Source organism: Pipistrellus kuhlii, unplaced genomic scaffold (genome assembly GCF_014108245.1).
Source record: "Pipistrellus kuhlii isolate mPipKuh1 unplaced genomic scaffold, mPipKuh1.p scaffold_m20_p_5, whole genome shotgun sequence".
In the NCBI taxonomy this organism is placed as follows: Eukaryota; Metazoa; Chordata; class Mammalia; order Chiroptera; family Vespertilionidae; genus Pipistrellus; species Pipistrellus kuhlii.
This window is the reverse complement of record NW_023425551.1, coordinates 41,202,584-41,222,853: the sequence shown is the minus strand read 5'-3', so window position 1 is coordinate 41,222,853 and position 20,270 is coordinate 41,202,584. Positions and strand designations below refer to the sequence as shown.

The window sequence follows — 20,270 nt, the reverse complement described above, 5'->3', positions numbered from 1 at the left end:
AAGCACTACTATAGTTAAAGGCCCAGGCTCTTGAATCAGAATGCTCTGAGTTTGAAGATAAACATTACTGAAGTAGCTGCAAGCAAGCCATTTATCCGTGATAGCCCCAGTTTTTCATTCTGTACAGAAAGGGGTGATAATGGTATCTACCTCATTCAATGAGCTAGTCCATGTGAAGCACATGGAAGAGAATATGCCCAGGCTGTAACCACCAAACTTAGCTGTAATAATTACGGTTAGTTATACTCCCCTCTAAATTATCTAATATTTGCAAATACTAAAATTATGCTGCTGGCTAGGACTAAGAGAATATGTAAAAGTTATTTTTTAGAATGTATTATAAGTTACAAGTTAAAGACATATAAGTAATATAATCTCATAAAAGGAAAAAGTGTCAAGATATTCACAAACAGAAAAATATCTATCAATTTTGAAGGCCTATGTGACAGTTTTCAATTTTAGAAAATTGGTCAATTATTTATGAACACATAGGTTATGTAATTGAAAATCCAGCTTTAGAAAAACATAAAATGGGCTGTAGCTATTTAAAAACAAATAGGAAACATCCAGCTGATGTTTTATGATAACTTAAAATTTACTTTGGCCCACTTCCACAAAAATGGGGTCTCTTATAACACAGTGAATCAGGAATACACTCATTTTATTTATTATGTAGTCCAGAAAAGAAATATGGCTTTGGCAGAAGTAACCTCAGAGATTTATCGGTGCGATAAATTGTGATGATTTTGTATCAAACTATTAGTATTTATAAAAATATTTCTGAAAGTTTGCAAATGTACTTGTACTTGCCCCCTCAGTAGAACTCTTGTTAGCAGCCCCCTTAACCTACTTTTGTTCTGCTACTCAAAAGTCCAAAAGGTAGGGGATTCAAAACAGAAGGAATCACATATCATTAAATCCTGATTAATGTCACTTCCCTCTCCTCTCTCCAATCTCATAGCTCCATGTGCAACTGTTCATTTCTTCTATGTCAAGCATACAGTAAATTAAATTTTAGCAACGGATATTGTTATCGCCAGTATTTATGACATACCCTCAGTGCAGACACCACAGTGGGGAATCGTTGGTAAGTTCAATAGTTACTTTTCCTAAGATCTACTGAATCAGGCTGTAGCAAAGACCCACATGGTCAAATGATTATTATTACTTAACCACGTTGTCGCTGAGCTAGGAAAAAAAAAAAAAAAAAGCAAAGTAGAATTGGAATAGTGCGTATTACTTACGTTCACATGTGTCCCCCTTCTGCTGGTAGCCTGCTTTGCAGATACATTTTCCAATGGGCACTAACCATTCTCCTTCTGCACTGCAGTGCATCCTGGGGGAGTTTTCCGCCTCTTCCTCTGCACTGCTGACACACGTCCCTCGAACCTCAACTAAAGAGGAAAATTCTGAACCAGTCACTGTATCTGGAAAGATAGCTAAGTTCTCAATAATGGACCAGCACTTCTTGTAGTACACCTTGACCGAAACCAAAGCTATGCAAGCCCCTACATCCTGAAAGGCAAGATAGAATCCCTTTTTGGACAAAGGTCCAATCTCTCTCACCTCAGTGTTAAGCTTCATCTTTCTCTCACCAAGGTCACCTTGGGTGAAACTTTCATCGGCAGCAATGGTGTCTATCTTTACATAGAGGTTTTCTCTGATATTCCTGCCAGTGTCGTAGTCTGTCTCGTAATAGTACAAATTAAAGGTTTCCTTGCACGTTCCCAACACTCCAGGAAGACTGTTACAATCCCTCAGGGTGAATTTCAATTCTACAAAAATCCTTTGTGCGTTGCCTTTCGAAATCCAGTTAGTCCGCAGCCAGTTGTTTTGGTTGGGCTCCATGACCTGGCACACCTGGTATGTTCGTATTGGGGTGTAGTTCTCATCCAAACCACTGATTTCTTCCCACTGTAAAGTTAAATAAAGGTCATCAGTCATCGGCAAAAATAACAATGATAAGAATAACATTTTGATTTGGAGAGTGCATGAGGAATCTTTTAGCACAGATGTGTTTCTTGGAGAGAAGTAGATTCCTACCCTGAGCATTCAGATGTCAATATGTTGATATTCATAATACGGACTCTTTTACAACCTTTTCAAACTGAGGCATAAGAGAGTATCATTTTACAGAGCTACTTATTTATTGCAGTGTTATTAATAATATTGTACACAAATCCACATAACTATAAAAAGTACTTGTATAAAAGTATGATTCATCTTTGTAAATAAATTGCTTTCAGTAGAAAATCAAATGTACATGGCAAAGCAGGATCCTGAATCATATTTCAGTAATAAGCTTTCTGACCGAAAAAATAGCAAATGTTTCAAAATGCTTGTTCATATGCTGATACAATGCATGCTATTGCAATCTCATGTTATATGTATTTGCACAAAAAAGAAAAATAATAAGTTTAGCAGAATTGAAAATAATTTAAAGATTATTAAACCATGAATAATATCATCTATATCGATATTAACAATTAAAGTAATTTCACCTAAAATAGCCCCAAATGTCTGAAATAACACTTATGTCCTTTCTTATCATCATTACAAAATACCCACTTCATATTATGCTGTCTTATTAGTGAAATTGTCATCTACTTCTATTCATTTCACCAATGTGAAATGGCAAATATAAAAACATATTTGTATTAAAGTTCAGTCAAATACCATGCAATATTTAAACCATAGTTTCAAGAAAAGCAGGTGGGAAATAAACTAATAAGCATGTGCTAGTGAGTTTTATCTGTAAAATTTTATCTAGAATCAATTTATTTAAATGCTCTATAAGCCTTAATATCTACTTTTAGAATGTTTCTTAGGAAACTAATGAAACTCACAAATTAGCAATTAACTGTAATTCAGCAATTTCTTGTGTGATGTTATATAATGGCTACAATTTTATTATACAAATCACCTAAGGTCCTCCACTACAGCAAAGATCCCACCCATATCAACACAACTCCCGTTTATGAGTAGTTAGTGGTGTGCATATTTCCCCTGTGCTTCCATCCATTGCTTATAGTGTGAATGACAGCCAAATATATCCATAAACCCAAGTTCCTTCATTGAGACAGGTAGGTTTTTGTCTCTACATTAGGCTGAATTAGTAAAAGAAGTAAAGCTGGTAATGGTATTTACTACAATACCAAAAAACTCCAAAGATAAATGTGCTGTTTTTAATAATTTCCCAGTTTGAAGAAACCAAAGCTAATTATTAAAAGGAATAAATCTTACAAGCTGCTCTTTCTTAATTTAAGAAAAATTATATTATTTTGTTCTAGCTATGAAAAATCAGTTTTACTAAACTATGAATCTCAGTTTATTTTCATTTTTATTTAAAAATTTGTTCCTAATGGGAAATTTTCAAAACAACTATCTATAGATAACAAATAGTGACATGATGTAAATGCATTTAACACAACTCTTGTCTTTTCTTTTCTTTTTTTTTTTAATCTCACTTTCTGATAAACTGCAGTGATTTCTATAAATGACACTTTTGGGAAAGAAGTCTTAATTCAGATAATGTGCTTTTATGGTTTGCTTATAGAAATATTTTCTAGAAGCTTGTCTTAATAACAATTTATTTCCAGTTAGATATTTAATTACATGTAAGCTAACCCATTTCATATACAAAAAAAAATACTATCAATCTTCATTTTCCAATATTATCTGTTTAATCCTTCGATATGTAGGGCTAAAAGTTACTCAGATATTTTGAACTGACAGAATGCGCATTTGAGTCCGAGATAACATGGACAGTCATAATTTATCATGTCATGGATTACATGGATGAAATACTACAATCATATATCAGTTTACTTCTTCTTAGAGATAAAAAAAAAAAACAATACCCACTATCTCTATTTGTTTTAATTGATGGATGGCAGAAAATAGGCTACATCTGTCGTTGGCAAGAAAGGTGTTTCATTTTTTTATTGTGAATGTCTTCCTATAATACATATTATTTCACTCATGGAAAACCTATACTTGCAAGAAAAGTACTGCACCTCAAACTTCACATAATTTTTTTAACTTAATTTGTAAAACATTTGTCACTTTGTATAATTTATTTTGCCCAATACAGAAAACTACAGTATGATATCGAGCAATCTCTCCGAATATTTAAACTTATTTTCATCATTCACATTTTGCATTCTTAAACTGACTTCCACTTCATGACATTGATCTTATGATGTTCTTATAAAAAAAACCTCTCGGACTTCTGTTCTTCTCTTTGCAAAATGTTGTTACACTTTTTCTATCCTCACTTCATGCTCTTTGATTTCATGTCAAAGATTAACTGAAGTACAATAACAATAGGGTATACTTTCCTTTCATGAAGCCTTCTTCTTTAATAGGGGATGAAGTATGTGATCTCTCTCCCAATTAAAAAACTGAAGAACAAAGACATTGAACTAAATTTAAGAAAATAATAGATTTTTTCCTGATACATAGACCATAATGGTCAAAAATTGGGCGTGAAAGGTTACATATGTTTTCCTAGATTTCTGTTTAGCTGCTTTCACTCGTACTTATTGTAACAGATTTTCACTGTAGTATGTGCATGCTCTGCCATCACTTCTGATTAGTTACAACAGATAGACATGATATAAACTTGGAAAATCCAAATAATATCTCCTAGCAAACTATATGCTAAAATATTGAGCAGATTACATTTTTGGCTGCCTTTTAAAGTATCTTTTGAATGATGCTAAAACTGTTTTTAAAAGAGGAAAAAACAGATTGCATACTATTCTAAAGAACTATACATTACCTACCTGGCTATTATACTAAGTATAAAGTAACTAGAGTGGTTTAAATGAGTTTGTGAAAGGATTGTTCCCTGTAATTAGTTAGCATTTATAGCCTGGAACCTGAGGTATGATACCACTCACAATAAGAACTGGAAATATTATAGAGTGTTTTTTAAATCTATGTCCCGAAGTATGCCTTCTTCTCTTCTTAAAAAATTAAATGTCTCATGATAAACACAACAAAATATTGAATGTGATATCTGGAATGGAAATAGTTTAAATTTAAAGAATGTGAATAACTCCACTATGGAGAGAGAGCAAAGGTCTTGAGTCTCACTTTAAAAATGAAGGGTGGTATTTTTTGAGAAGCACTTACCCCATTTGGTGGAGAGGAAATCCATTCCAATTCTGTTTGTTGTGCTTTAGAATCCAGCAGTAGTACTGAAAAAGAAAGTTTTATTTCCAAACGTTACAAGAAAAACTTCAACACATTCGTAAGTTAGTAATGTGAATCTAATTTTATCTAATTATCACTTTATGACTTAAGATATATAAACAGTTATTTATTTAAATAAATAGTGAAATGAATACCTACCTACCTGATACAAGTATATTACTCCAGTGTGGGAGAAAATGCATTGAAATACCATCTTATATTTTGTATTTTTGAATAAAATAAACTTAACTCAAAAGCAAAAAAAAGGGGGGAGTAAAAATTGCTATGTGATGTATTGTTTTTCTAGAAATTACATATTATAAAGAGTTTGTAAACCATTGAGCCTTCCAAATCTTGTGAAGCATGATAACCTGAATGTAATAAAGTGTAATTCTACATTACGCTTAAGGCTACCATTAATTTATATTTTGCCATCAGTATTTCCTAGCACTTTTTGAGAATTGCAGCTTATTAAAACTCTTCACACGCAGTGTCTTCCACCCACATATACAAGAGGAATATGACTAAAATATGTATTAAGAAATGTTATTTTAGAAAAATAAACTATTATTTGCAAGGTATACTTTGAGTTAAACATCTGTTTTCAATATTTCTATTTTTTTTAATTGCCAAAGGTTTCAAAGCATTAGCTAATTCTCAAAAATGGTATATTTGAACTCTGACTTGACTATTTTCTGATTTTCTTTTTAAAAGTTGTATTCCACTTTTATGCTATCAAAAAACATAATTAAATTAAATTATTATAAATGTAATGATTGCTCCTGATATTACTAATATAAGATATTCAAATGTCATATATCATACTTCAAATTTTATAAATTGCATTGCTTTTTAAGACAAGTGCCCTCCTAAAGCATTCACTATTTGTTCAAACTGGTTTGTTACCAGAGTTTTTCTCTTTAAAAGTATTTTGACTCTAGAGTATTTTAACAAGTATATCAATTTGTCCACAAATAACAGTGAATGTATTTTTGCATGTGCAAATATGGTTAACATCCAACCTCAACAAAATGTTAAAATCTGGACTTTCATAAAATACATGGTTATATGAACTTTTAAATAATCACTAGAGGGAAAAAATGTATTTTAAAGGAAATGAAAATGTGTTATGCTTGGAAAATAGACCACACTGATTATGTGTTCAATTCCGTCATGCTAGTCAAGGTTATTCTCTGAAACTGAAAGAAGCAGATATAGTTAGATACAGAGACACTTGTTTTCAAAAATGTCTTGCACTTGAGACTATCCGGGAGACCATGACAGCACAAACTTTGGTCACAAACACTTGACTCTCTTCCAAATGAGGAGGGGAAACAACACACTTTTAAAATACAAGTTATACTTTACACTTTGAACATTAAAAAAAAAAATCGTTGTATCAGTGAATCTCTATGAAGTAAATTTATTCTGTGCTTGTCCTCAACAATGGAGACAAAGCTGAAGCAAACAACGTAGGTGCCACGCACACTTCTTTTGAGATAATTTATCTTCTTTTTATTATTTTTTTGTCTTTTGTATTGACAAGAGACAATTGCATTTTAAACCCAGGTGACCTTCCTGGGTCATTTTTGGGAGCAAAATAGGCATCGTGGACTGTGGACTGTCATCCCGTTACCCCTCCACACAGACTGGGGTGGGCTGGGGTGAGGATGGCAAACAGGTTGAGAAGTCAACAGCAACAAACAGAAATTGGCCCTTGCGCGTTGAATGAGAAGCAGCTCTAAAGGGATCAGAGGGTCTCCCTCCCTGACATCAGCTTCCCCGCCACCCGCCCTCCGGATGCGCCCGCCAGTGCGCGCTGCAGCCTCCCGGCTCCCGGCGCCAGCGTCTCCCTCGGAGCCCGCGGGGGGCAGCCCAGCGCTGGCCGGGACCGGGCGCTCGGGACGGGCGCGGAGCCACACCGGGGCGGCGGGGCCGGGGCGGCGGGGACGCGGGGCGGGCGCGCCCTGGCGGAGGCTGCGGGAGGGGAGGGGGGTCCAGGCGGGCAGCGCGGGCGGCGGGGCCAGGGCGGGGCCGCCGGGGGCGGGGCGGGGCTGGCAGCCGGGCGCGCCCGCGGCGCGGAGCATCCATCACTCCCCGCCAGCCCTGGGCTCCGGGGAGCCGGCGGCGCCCGCGCTCCTGCCGGAGCCGGCGGGGGAGAAGGGCTTTCGGGAAGCGTCTCCCGGAGGATGAGCGGCGGCGACAGCTTCCACGCAGAGGAGACTCAGCGGCCGCCCTTCCCCTCCCGCCGTCAGGCTCTGACACCCGCGCTCGCAGGAGCGGGAACCTATCGCCCCGAGAGAAAGTGTGGGGGAAGAGCGGAGGAAGGGGGCGAGGGGTGAGGGAGAGGGTGGGGGGAGAAGATCCATCATCTTCTTCCAGCCTCCCCGCCCGCCCGGGAGGCCGCGCACCGCTTTCCCGGCGCCGCCAGCGAGCGCCCCGGCCCGGCCTTGGGGCTGCAGAGCTCGGGTCTCAGCTCCGATCGCCGCCGCGCGCTCCGAGCGCCGCCGCCGCCGCCGAGAAGCCGGGCTCCGCGGCCACCCCGCCCACCTTTTAAATATGTCACTTCTGCTTTTAAACAATTCAGCCTGCTGGAATCAGAATCCTTCACTCGCATCCTGCGCCCAGAAGAGGAAGGCGAGCGAGCGAGCGAGCGAGCGAGCGCGCGGTCCGGCCGGGGAACCTGTCCCCCGAGTGATGCGCTTCTTTATGGCGCGCACGCCCGCCGGGCGGCCGGCTCCCGCCCCGGGCTCCGCGGAGCAAACTTTTCCGCGGCTCCAGCCATTCCGGGGGAATCGGGACAGGTTTCCGCGTGTGGATGCTCCTAACCGCTAACACCGCGGGAGTGGAGATGCGGGTGAGGGTGTGCCCGCGTGTATCTTTCTAGTAGGTGTCAGTGCAGCTGCAAACGTGTAACAGACCCTTCGGAGGAGTCCAAGGTTTTCTCAACATTCCTCTGAATGGGCTCAGAGTGCACACAGGCTGCAGATGTGGAGACTGGGGTCAGAAGGTCAGGCTGGATTAAGAAGTAGGACACGATGTGGGTTTGAATGGACGAAGAGGGGTGCGCGAAGAGAAGGGGGGAGCGGGGGGAAGAGGGGAGATGGCCAGCACTAAATCAAGTTTTTTTTTCCCAATGATAGATGAACCCAGAACCAATATGTAGCCCCCACCATCTCCACCACCACGACCTCAATCTGATGTCAGAGTCCTCCATTCTCCACACAATTCAGAAACAAGGAATTATTAGCATCCTGCTTTTCCAAGTCAGTAAAAATCAACCTTAGACTTCCAGCCCAGAAGACCCGGGGGCGGGGGCGGGGGGCGGCGGGGGCTACACAGGGGCAATGCTTGGAGCCAGGCATTCCCATTGACAGGATCCATTTCCCCCAGCTCCAACTACAGGCACCGAAAGGTATTTTACCTCTGTCAGTGGCTCAAAGGAAAAGAAGAAAGAAAGAAAAAAATAATAAATAAATAACAACGCATACAAGCGTGTCTGGTGCCCCAAGGAAGCCTGCTCTCTCAATCCACAGCCAGCCCTCGTGGTCCAGGTCTCCCGCTCGGACAGACCCCTCGGACTGAGCTGCCGGAGTTGGGGCAGATGTTTGAGGACTTTCGGTGGCCTCGTCGGCGGCAGCAGCACATTATCAGGCGCACGAGCCCCCCGGCCTGGCTGACACATCGGGGCTCCGGCCTCCCGGGACCGGCCGGAGCCGCGCCGGATGGAGACCCGCGGCCGGGGGAGCGCGCCCCGGGCTGGCGGCACCTCCGCGGGCGGCGGTATTGTTCCGTGCAGGCGGCCGAGCGCCCGCCGCAGGCCCGCGCTGCCGCCGCCGCCGCCTCCTCCTCCTCCTCCTCCTCCTCCTCCTCCTCCTCCTCCTCCTCCTCCTCCTCCTCCTTCTCCTTCTCCGGTGCAGTGAGCTCTTCATTAGTAACTCGAGCCCTCCGAGCTCGCACCCGGCACCGTCCCTCCGGGAAGACTCCTCCGGACTCCGGCCGCGCGCTGGCGGGCTGCCCGGGACCCCGAAGGCTGCATTCTCCAGCCCCCCCCACCACCACCACCCCCAACTCCGGCCCCAGGCTCACCCACCGGGGGCCAGCACCGAGAGGAGGAAGGGGAGAGGGCTGGAGGAAGAGATCTGACCCGCTCCGGGTCTTGGAGAAGGATCACGCCGACCATCCGTCTGCCAAACCCCATCCCGCCGACCTCCGTGGTTGCTCACGCCCTCCGGGCTGCCCGCCCGCGAGAAGCCCCGCTCCGGCCGGGCCGACAGCCCGGGACCCGGGGCAGCGGGAGGCTGGGAGCAGCGCCCCCGGCGCCCCCGGCCACCGCGGCAGCCGGGACGGCGAGGGGGCGGGGAGCCAGCGGGGGGGGTGGTCGCCAGGCTCCGGAGGCGCGGCCGGCAGCCCCCCCGGACCAGCCGGCTGGCGCAGGTAGCCAGCTAAATAAATAAGTCAGAACAAACTTTGCTTTTCCCATCACCTTACCTTCCTTTACAGCTTGCGCCTCCCCGGTGTGTGCAAAGCGGAGCAGCCAGATGGAGCATACGATAATCCACGAAGGGCTCCGAGTTTGCAAAACCATGGTGCACGAGCAGGTTTTATGTCAGCTTTCGGTGGAGTCGCAGCTTTTGAAACGCTGTTTGCTCCGAGTGGGTTCTTTGCTTTTCTTCTTTCTTTTTTTTCCTTTTTATTGCTCTTCTTGCATCGATTCCCCTTCTCGATCTCCAGGTGACGGCTCCGGCTCCACGTTTAAGCTTTTTTTTTAAAAAAAGAAACGTCCCCCTCCTGATCGCTCGCACCGTTTCCACTGCCTGCAAGTCTCCGACTGCAGACCCGCCGCCCGCTCCACACTCCAATAATATCAATTAGGGGGGCGGGGGCGGGGCTCCGAGCGCAGAGCCTCGGCGCCCGGGCTGAGTGGCAGGCGCAGCCGGCCAACCAGGCTGCGATTCCCAGGCCCGGGGGGCGGGGCCCCGCGCAAAGGCCGCCCCGGCCGCGGGGGCGGGGCTCGGGAAGCGGGCCAATCAGCGGGGAGCGGAGTCGGGTTGCGGGTCCAGGATTCCCTCCAGGTTCTGGGCTCCCCGCCTGGCGCTGGATGCTCTGCAGCCAAGGACGTGGATGGCAGCCGAGGGGCGTGCAGCCTTGGCCTCTGGGTTTGTAGCGACCGCAGCTTCCCCGGAGCCGAATCTTTCCGAGAATAACGCTCCCAATGCACGGCCCCCTGTATTGCATTTTACTCCTCTGCATCTGGTAGAAGCCGGGGGCAATGCGAGCCATGTGTCAGCTACGGAGCGCTCAGCCAGGACAGCAAAAGGAGCTGTGCCTTTAAGTAAAGTGCTTTTTACTTTTTTGTTGTTGTTACAACCTCCTCCGCGAGGGTCGGATAACTTTGTTCTTTTCCTTTCTTGAAAGGTTTCTACTTCTCTTTTTTGTTGTTGTTGTTGCAGCGGTCAGCTCTAGGCACCACCCAGCACAGGCTCCGGAAGAATAAAAGTAACCACATGTATTATTCTGTGCAAACAGTGTTTCCAAGAGTTTGCAACAAACTCTGGCCTGAGACACAGAGGGAAAGGGAGCATAGAAAGGAAGTCTTTTGTTTCATGGGTCCCTCTCATCCCGCCCAACCTTTTCACAATAGTTAGTTGGGTGAAGTAAGACATGAAGCGAGGACCTTCACATGGTTCCGTATCATTTTTCTGTACATGTGTATAATTTTCGGAGGTTTCCTTTGGATTTCCTCTTTTTGACGGTTTCCCATTTCGCTGCAAAAAAATTACATTGCATTTTAAAGAATGCTAGAATGCTGCCGCTCATCAAATTCATTAAGTAAAACGTCTTCTGCAAATAGCAACTGCTTTCCTATGATTATTCCATAATTATCTCTCAAAGGGAAACAGAATAAGAAATGTAACCAACATCTCCAGTTGAATTTATCCAAACCAAAATGTCCCGGAAGGCTGTGTAGAGAGAAATCGGTTTACCCTTAGGCAGTTTGGACTCTTTGCAATTCAAGAGGTGAGTAATGTAAGGAGGAAGAACTTTAAAACATTAATTGTCAAATCATCCATTTCAAAGGTCACTTAACGTAACCTGATCATCACACATTTAAGATGAGCTTCGTTTTCTTCGTGTCCTGTTTCTCTTCCTTTTAAAAGAAAATCTGACATTCATGATTTATCTTTATTTGTGATAGGCAAAAAGTTTGATCTCACCTAAGACTCCAAACTTTTCCTGTCTTTCTATCTGGAAATATAAAGTAAATGGAGTTATTTCTGCTATTTTTAACAGAGTGCTCAGAGATGGCAGATCCCAGATTTTTTATTTTTATTTTATGGTAAGTTCTCTCCTACAGCTTTTACTTTTGCCTAATGCAATTATGAAAATATAGAAATGACACTTCCTTCAGCTCTAACTTCTCTTTGGTCTGTAGGATTTTTTCCTTAAACATTACTTTTTCCTAAACATTATGCCTATTAAATATTTTAGAAATTATATGTAAAAGCATCTCTGGTGTCTTTTAAGGGACACAAGGAAAAAATATAAACTGCTTGGTAGGTTAACTTTGAAAAGAGACAAAAAGAGAAAGAGAGAGAGAGAAAAAAAATGTAGAGTACACTTGTTACAGAGAAGATCAAGTGGTATTTACACAAACAGATGCTTTAAGAGTAAAAAGTGTAATGTAAAACATTAGAATTAAAAACATAAATCCCCACACCTAGGCTATAAAACTATTAATCTCAAAACCACAAACTCAAAAATATTAAACTACTAGTAATAGTTAAAATAATTCTCCAGGATTTCAACGCTTCCCCCAGGGCCTCATCCCCACTTCTTAAAATGACACCAGGGTAGCCTTTAAAGTTTAAAATAGTCCTTTCATCTATTGAATGACTAATACTCAGTGATGTGAATACAAATACCTTTGCATTAAGCCAGGAAACCAAAGAAGGAACATCCTTCTCTCTGATGAGTGTAGGTGGTATAGGGAGCTGCCTTCTTGTGTCCCCTCTCTGTGTCAGACATGGGGGGCTTGCTTTTATTTTTAGAGACATTAAATGCACATGTGCCTGGCTGCTGACAGTTTTCTCTGCAGAGTTGCACAGTGATACTCATTTTTAGTTTACCCTCTCTTCTTGTTCCTTTCTCCTCCTCCTCCTCCTCCTCCTCCTCCCCCCCCTCCTCCCCTTCCCTCCTCTTCCTCCTCCTTTTTCTTCTTTTTCCTCTAGACATATTGATAAAGATGTCATGGCATTTAAATAAAAGTGAATGATTTAGTCAGGAGGAGAATGTTCATTAAACAGTATTATACACCATATATTTTAGTATATAAATTAGTATTAGACTGTACTTGACTAGCAGCAAAGCAAATAAACCTATTTGTACATGAAGACATTGAAATAAAAAATATCAGTTTATAAAACTTTCATATTTTAAAATAACATTGAATACTTACTTTATATTACATTTAAAGTGGTTTATTTTAGCTTCAAATTTATGACTTTTGCAAATTATCTCTAAAGCAAATTGTAAGGCATACTGAAAGTGTGTGTGTGTGTGTGTGTGTGTGTGTGTGTGTGTATAAAATAAAAGTTAGACAAGTCATTTTTCTGAGCAACACGGAATGGTGTGTACAGCTAACAGAAGTGAGCTAAAGCAGAGATTTTGAAAACTATTTCTTAATTTTTATATATTCATTGTACATTGCAATTGGTGGAGAGTAACCTACATATATTTAGCTAATTTTAAATAAATGGAAAAAGAAGATTGAAACCTTAATATTTCCATTTATATCTTCTCCTTTGAAATATCAATCATAAATTTATAGTAGAAAGATTAAAAATGCCTACTTTCAGATTCAAAGATAATTACCCAATTTTTATGTACCATATTATTTTTATGTAATTACTAATAATCACAATAGCTGTACATATATAAAAATAAATGTATAAATTCAGGACCTATCAAATGAGAGTACGGAAGTTATTTTCTTTTAATTTGCTTCAATACTAACATTTATCTCACTGTGTTTCCCTGGGAGACATTCTGTGATTTTAAGAGAGAGAATCTTACTGAGTAGTAAACTATAAAGACTTCAGGAAATAAGTTCCATGAATTTTCAAATAAAATCCTGTGTGTGTGTGTGTGTGTGTGTGTGTGTGTGTGCTGGGTATAGAAAGTAGCATTTTAGAGAGTAGGGAACAGCCTGAGACTTTAGTATGTTACAAATCTAGGGTGCCAAAGTATAATAGTTAACAACAGCAACAATGAAATCAAAGGGCTGTTTCTGAACCTACTACTTTTGCATTTACTGTCTAAATGCATTCACAGCTGGTGAATGTGAAAATAGAAGTTCATCACAGAAAAGGGGGGAATTGGAAAGGTACCATGCAGAAGAAACTGATTATAAACAGAGAAGAAATGGATGTCTCAGTGAAGAGAAAATTGGGTTCTATATTTGTGATTTCAGCCAAAATGTAAACAATCTTTCTACTGTGCAGAAAAATCACTTACATATTTACATTGGTATGATTTATATAGTGTATGTAAACTATTTATTTGCAGTCAATGTAAAAAGTATATATAAGCTAAGTTCATTTTTTAAAAGTAGTAATTTAATTTATTCTTCTAAACTTAGATGGAGCTGGATAAAAAAAGGCAGAGGTCAGATAGACTGTAATGTTTCAAAGATTACAATTATAATTCTTTAACTACACTTAACATAAAACAGCTTAACAAATAAAAATACAATTTATATCAAAATTACAGGAGTCCAATTGAATATTGCTAATTTATCAACCTGAAATTTTCTAATTACTTAAAATATTCAAAATTGATAAGTAAAATATTTTTTTTCTAATATTAAAAAAAACTACTATAGCAGAAAATGTTGCACATTCTATTCAAAATCTTTTAGCACACATTCAATACTCTTCAGAATTATTTTTTTTACAATTGATTTTGTGTGCAAAGTGCTACCTTTACATTACTTTTTTTTTTTTGATAAATTGCCAGTACCCATAAGAAGAACTAGTTTAAATTATACAAATTACTTGTATATGCTTTCATGGTTTCTGATCGCTCTCAAAAAGAGATGTTTTAGCTCTTCAGACCTAGTGGATTTTTAGGTTGTCAAGATCTGTGATAATTCAATGACCACCAGGGGGCACCACAATCTCTGGGTGCCCTGACCAATCAAGTCCATAGTGAATAAGAATGAGGTAGTTATGAAATTATATACTATAGAATTATATATATATATTTCTACACAATTTTATATATAATATAATTGATACTTTCATCTTTCCTGTACCTATGTCAGCCTACTGAAAACCTTCATAAAAATTTGATATGTTCTATGATCTATTTCAGTCTACAGAGGCCTCAGTAACTGAAGGGACCCCAAAGCCACCTTAGAAGGTGAATTATATTGGAGAAAAATGCTCTTCAATTAAAAAAAAATTAAATATCTGAGGAACTTAGATAGTCCACAGATTCTCTCTCTCTCTTCCTTGCCTTCCACCCACTTAACTCCCAAAGTCTTTTATCCTAGAAACAGTGCCAGCTTGGGATCGAGTGTTCTCCTGGATTTGACAATTCTAAATTTTTAAGGATCTTGTGAAGTTCCTAGAACTCTCTAGCTTCAAGAACATTGTAGAGACCACTTTGAACCTAGTTTTCTGCCATGCTTAATGCTAAAAATAAATTACATAAAAATGTTCCTGGCTGCTCTCAAGGAAGTTTAAGATAAGGTCTAAAAAAATAGGAGTTTCTCTAGAATCACTCTATTGTGTGTAAAAATTTATTTGAAACAGAGTTTCTATGTTATGGGGAAAACAATTCATGAGTAGTTTCTCCTAGCTGTAAAATTATAAATCTATGGGTACTCTCTCCACTGACTAAGGGTGGAATTCTATACCGTGTCCAAGGTGGTACCTAAAACTACCCCTTGACAGGACGCACAGAGTTGTTCTCTGCGGAGGAATGATGAACATTTGTATGAGACAAAACTCTACTGGTGCCAAAACCGGTTTGGCTCAGTGGATAGAGCATCAGCCTGAGGACTGAAAGGTCCCAGGTGGGTTCAATTCGGGTCAAGGGCATGTACTTTGGTTGCTGGCACATCCCCAGTAGGGGGTGTGCAAGAGGCAGCTGATTGATGATTCTTTCTCATTGATGTTCCTAACTCTCTATCCCTCTCTCTTTCTCTCTGTAAAAAAATCAATAAAATATATTAAAAAAAACAAAAAACAAAAACAAAACTCTACTGGTAAGAGGGATATCACAAGTCCCAAACCCAATCCCATTCAATGATATTAGAAGCTTCGAAATATTAGGAGGATTTTGACTGAGAAGAAAATGAGCCCAAGAGTCTCAAAGAAGTACCCACTGTGAGGTAAAGGGAATTCTGTGCTTGGGTGGAGACATAGGCCTGAGGCTCAAAGGCCTTCTGAACCCAGCAACCCAGGTGTGCTGTTTCTACTGATCAGCTCAGTATAAACTAACAGAGCTGTGTACACTGTTGTGACAAAAATATGGTGACACTGTAGCTGGGGAGGGATCAGTGGATCAATTATGTGTAAAGCCAGTCCAGTTCTCCAAGTGATACAGTGTGGCCATGATGAAAATAAAGCTACTAGGGGACTGAATATACTAATCATTAGAAGAAATCCGATCCTTTTGGGCTGGGTGTACTCCTCCAGATCTCTGAGAACTATGGAGAAGAGAAAGCCTCAAGCAGGAGGTGTGAGGCTTCCCCTCAAGTTGCACAAGCCAGCTTAAAAGAGGTAAGTGACCATATTTCTTTTCAATGCTGTGGATCATGTTGATTACAGATTCACATTCCAATTAACATTCACATTCCTGAAAAACAATAATGACCGACACCTCGGTTAAAAGTAGGATTATCAAATATTTATTAACTATTTACAAAGGCACGGAGGGCAGATGCAGACAAAGCATAGCCCAATACTCAAGAGACCTAACACCCAGCAGGATTCCTTTGTGACTCATGTTTCCTTTGAGAAAAGCAGAGAAGATCATATGTTTAGAGAAATAGGAAAATAGCCAGTTGTACTCAGTGTTGAGTTCAGCCATATCAAAATGATGATGTCTTCATAATCACCCCATTGACCATGAGCTGCAAGATGATTCAATGCACAGTAAGGCTTTTATCATCTGGTTTGTCCAAGATTGTTTTCTTTACCCTTCTCTGCACTCAGATCAGATTAAAAAATTCATGGAAATTTATACTCCATCTCAGGTTCTCTGAGGTTATTATTGCTATTGTTTGGTTTTATAGATCTATTGCTATAGCTATAGCTACAGCGTTAACCCGGCACGTTCCCTGGTTTATTTTAGATTGATGAAATGACTGAGGTCAATCTCAGTTTAATTATGTTAACATCTGATAGTCACTCTCGCTGCAGTCTTTTAACAGGCAGGCTCTAGTGGCAAAGTCTGGAAAACTAAAGATGTGAAACGCTGAAAGAAAGTTGACTTGTTTAAGGGTACATGATAACCACAGAAGATAAAACCTACTTTGTCTACCTCACAAGTACAGCAGAAGAATAAATTATCCCTCATTCCAATAGAGAGGGACAGGATGCCTTATGAGAGTTCTTTCACATCTCAACTTGGATTTAATATTTCTATATGATCACATCTTTGTCTTTATTTTAACAATTTATCATATATCTACATATACTTTTGAGTTCAATTTTTGAGTGAATCATTACTTTCTAAATTTGAATAAAGATCTTACCTAATAATACAGAAACAGGTAAATTGACCATACCTTCTCTATACTCACAGACAATCAGAGTGAATATGCAAATTAACCCAACAAAGATGACAGTTAATTTGCATACATACCTGGGTCCAGGGAACCTCCTAGGTACCCAGGTCACTCCCAGTGGGCCATCGGAGGGGTAAGGGGCCCCCTTCCCAAGCCTAAAACTCTGGGTGAAGGCTTTAGGCTTGGGCAGGGGCTGAGCCTGGGATGGGAGGGACAGGGAAAAACAATCAATGGAAACATATCCTCAGGTGAGGATAAAAAGAAAAATAAAGAAATGCCATATCATATGAAAGACACATCTTGAAATTGCCTAAAGAAAGTTGTCATTTTTTTCGTGGTGAAGGGAGTAGAGTCTGTGTTGGTGAAAATACCTTGGCAGCTGTGGTGACAGGCAGTGGCAGCAGCAGTCAGGTGATGGGGCTGGTGCCTTCCCCTGATCAGCCTGGTCACCTCCCACAAAGGGAGGCCAGCCTGCGGCTTATGTCTCCTCTCAATAGAGAGCGGGCCTAAGCCAACAGTAGGACATCCCCTGAGAGCTCCCAGTATGTGAGAGGGGGGCAGGCTGGACTGAGGGACCCCTCCCCAGTGCACAAATTTTGTGCACCAGGCCCCTAGTATAACATAATTATATTCATGTCCTCAGATACTTTGGGGAAACTGCAATAAATCACCACATTTTATGAAATTGGTAGTTGTGTCCATTTCAGAGAATAATGGTTATGATTCAATCAATTATACTTGTCCCTAAGGCCATCCAGCAGGATAGTAAAGAATACTGGATGAAAGGGGGGGGGGGGGGGGGAGTAGTTGCAAGCTTAGGGTCAATGTTAGAGTTCTATCATTAAATTTTTGAAAATATAATAAACAGCCAAACCTGGTCTGGCTCAATGGATAGAGCATCAGCCTGCAGACTGAAAGGTTTAATTCCAGTCAAGGGCACTTATGCTGGTTGCGGGCACATCCCCAGAAGGGGGCGTGCAGAAGGCAGCTGATCGATATTTCTCTCTCATTGATGTTTCTATTATTTTCTTTTTTCTTTTTTTTTAAATATATTTTATTGATTTTGTACAGAGAGGAAGGGAGAGAGATAGAGAGTTAGAAACATCGATGAGAGAGAGACATCGATCACCTGCCTCTTGCATACTCCCTACTGGGGATATGCCCGCAACCAAGGTACATGCCCTTGACCAGAATCGGACCCAGGACCTTTCAGTCCCCAAGCTGACACTCTATCCATTGAGCCAAACTGGTTTCAGCTCATTGATGTTTCTAATTCTCTATCTCTCTCCCTTCCTCTCTGTAAAAAGTCAATAAAATATATATATTTAAAAATATATAATAAACATATTTAAAAAAATGTTTTAGGGCCTGGTTGGGTTGCTCAATTGGTTAGAGCTTTGTCCCAATACCCCAAAATTGTGGATTTGACCCCTGGTCAAGGCACATACAAGAATCACCCAGTAAATGCATGATAAATAAGTAAAATAACAACTCTCTCTCTCTCTCTCTCTCTCTCTCTCTCTCTCTCTCTCTCTCTCTCTATCTCTTTCTCCCTGTCTCTCTATCTCTTTCTCCCTGTCTCTCTATTTCTCTTTGCCTTCCTCCCTCTCTCTCTACCTTCCTCTCTCTCTAAAAATCAGTAAATTAAAAAATTGCTTTATATTTTTATGTTCACCAATTTACATGTCCTTAATGAAGTTTGAGCCTTGAAATAAATAGATTTTTAGGAGAAATTAAAGTATAAAAATTTTTAATATTTTTTATTGATTTCATAGAGGAAGTGAAAGGGAGAGAGAGATAGACACATCAATGATGAGAGAGAATCATTGATTGGCTGTCTCCAGCATGCTCCACACTGGGTATTGTGCCCTGACTTGGAATGGACTGTTACCTCCTGGTTCATAGGTTGACACTCAACTACTGAGTTACGCTGGCTAGGTTACAGTATAAATTTTATATAAAATGTAGTGTTACTGATATGTATATAAAAGTCTTTAAAGTTTTATATGGAATTTGAATATGTTGGCATTTGTTTTTGTACAATTGTGCAGAATGTATGCCTTTTATTTTTTCACATTTATAGAGATTACCATGAAATGTATTCTCCAGTATTATCTGTTATTCAAAATTAATTTTTTCCCAACATCTACGTGGCTCACAGATTCTGCATATTTCTCTCCACATTTAATAGAAGACAATTGGCTTTCACCTTGGTCTCTAGGCAAAATAATCCTACCATTAGTAAGACAGAATTCAAGAGCCATGAGTTATATACTTGAAGGACCAGTGATTCATTTTTGAATGAGGGTCTATATTTGGTTTTCTAAATCTGGTATTTAAATTCTTAACTTGGCCCATAAGTGTGAGGCCCTCAAATAAACTTCCCACTACCCCATCCCTCTAATGACACCCTTGTCCTAGACGCTAGCCCTATGCCTTAGGCCACTTGTTACCTGCTGACATAACATCTTGAATTGGACCATATGCTTTCTGTCTGGGTATTACCTGCTCTTCAGTGCCTTTCTTTGATTGCCACCTACTAGGTTTTATTGAATTTGCCTAATACCAAAGATTAACATGTGATGCCATTTTTCTTATCAAAATATGTATTTATTAGGCAATATACTATCTGCCTTTCTGGACTACTTCATCACTTAGAGATCTGGGTATTTCTCTTAGCAAGCCTAGGTATATCTTATTCCAGCCCTGACCCCTTCCACGGTAGTACATTCCTCTACATTTATTTATCTATTTATCTAGAGAATTTATTTGGGTGACATTAGCTAATAAATTATATAGTTTTGAAGTATACAATTATGCATGTTGATCTGTGTATTGTACCCAGTGTTTACCACCTAAAATCAAGTCTCCTTCCATCACCATTTGCCCCACCTTTATCCTCTTCTAAGTCCCTCCTCCCCCCTTGCCTCTGCATCATCATACTGTTGTCTGTGTTCATTAGTATTTCTGTTTTTCTTTGCTTAATTCCCTCACATTTCTTATCCAACCACCATCCTCCTGCCCTCTGACAGCTGTCACTCTGTTCTCTGCATCCATAAACTGTCTCTGAAATCACATGGTACATGTTTTTCTCTGACTGGCTTATGACACTTATCATTAATATCCTCCAAGTCCATCAACCTGTTGGGAAAGGTAAGATTTCCTTTCCTTTTTTTTTTTTTTTTTTTTTTAAAGCTCCAGGAGTATTCCATTGTTTAAATGTACTTTTCATTTATTTATTTTTAAAATAAATATTTAAAATTTTTTTAAA

General features: G+C 40.5%; 1 protein-coding gene across 6 annotated transcripts in view; it reads right to left on the bottom strand.

The window, feature by feature from the left end:
• Positions 1–10,106, bottom strand: part of EPHA7 (EPH receptor A7) — a 162,599-nt gene extending 152,493 nt beyond the window's left edge. For 2 of the 6 annotated variants that reach the window (XM_036414850.2, XM_036414853.2), the window contains exons 1-3: positions 9,691–10,096; positions 5,140–5,204; positions 1,245–1,914 (exon numbers count right to left, since the gene is read on the bottom strand). In XM_036414850.2, the coding sequence (XP_036270743.1) occupies positions 1,245–1,914; positions 5,140–5,204; positions 9,691–9,787 (832 nt within the window). In that variant the 5' untranslated portion in view covers positions 9,788–10,096. Of the gene's footprint in view, positions 1–1,244; positions 1,915–5,139; positions 5,205–9,690 lie in introns of all 6 variants that reach the window. The other 4 variants (XM_036414854.2, XM_036414852.2, XM_036414851.2 and 1 more) reach the window with 4 other exon arrangements.
• Between the last annotated feature and the right edge of the window lie 10,164 nt (positions 10,107–20,270).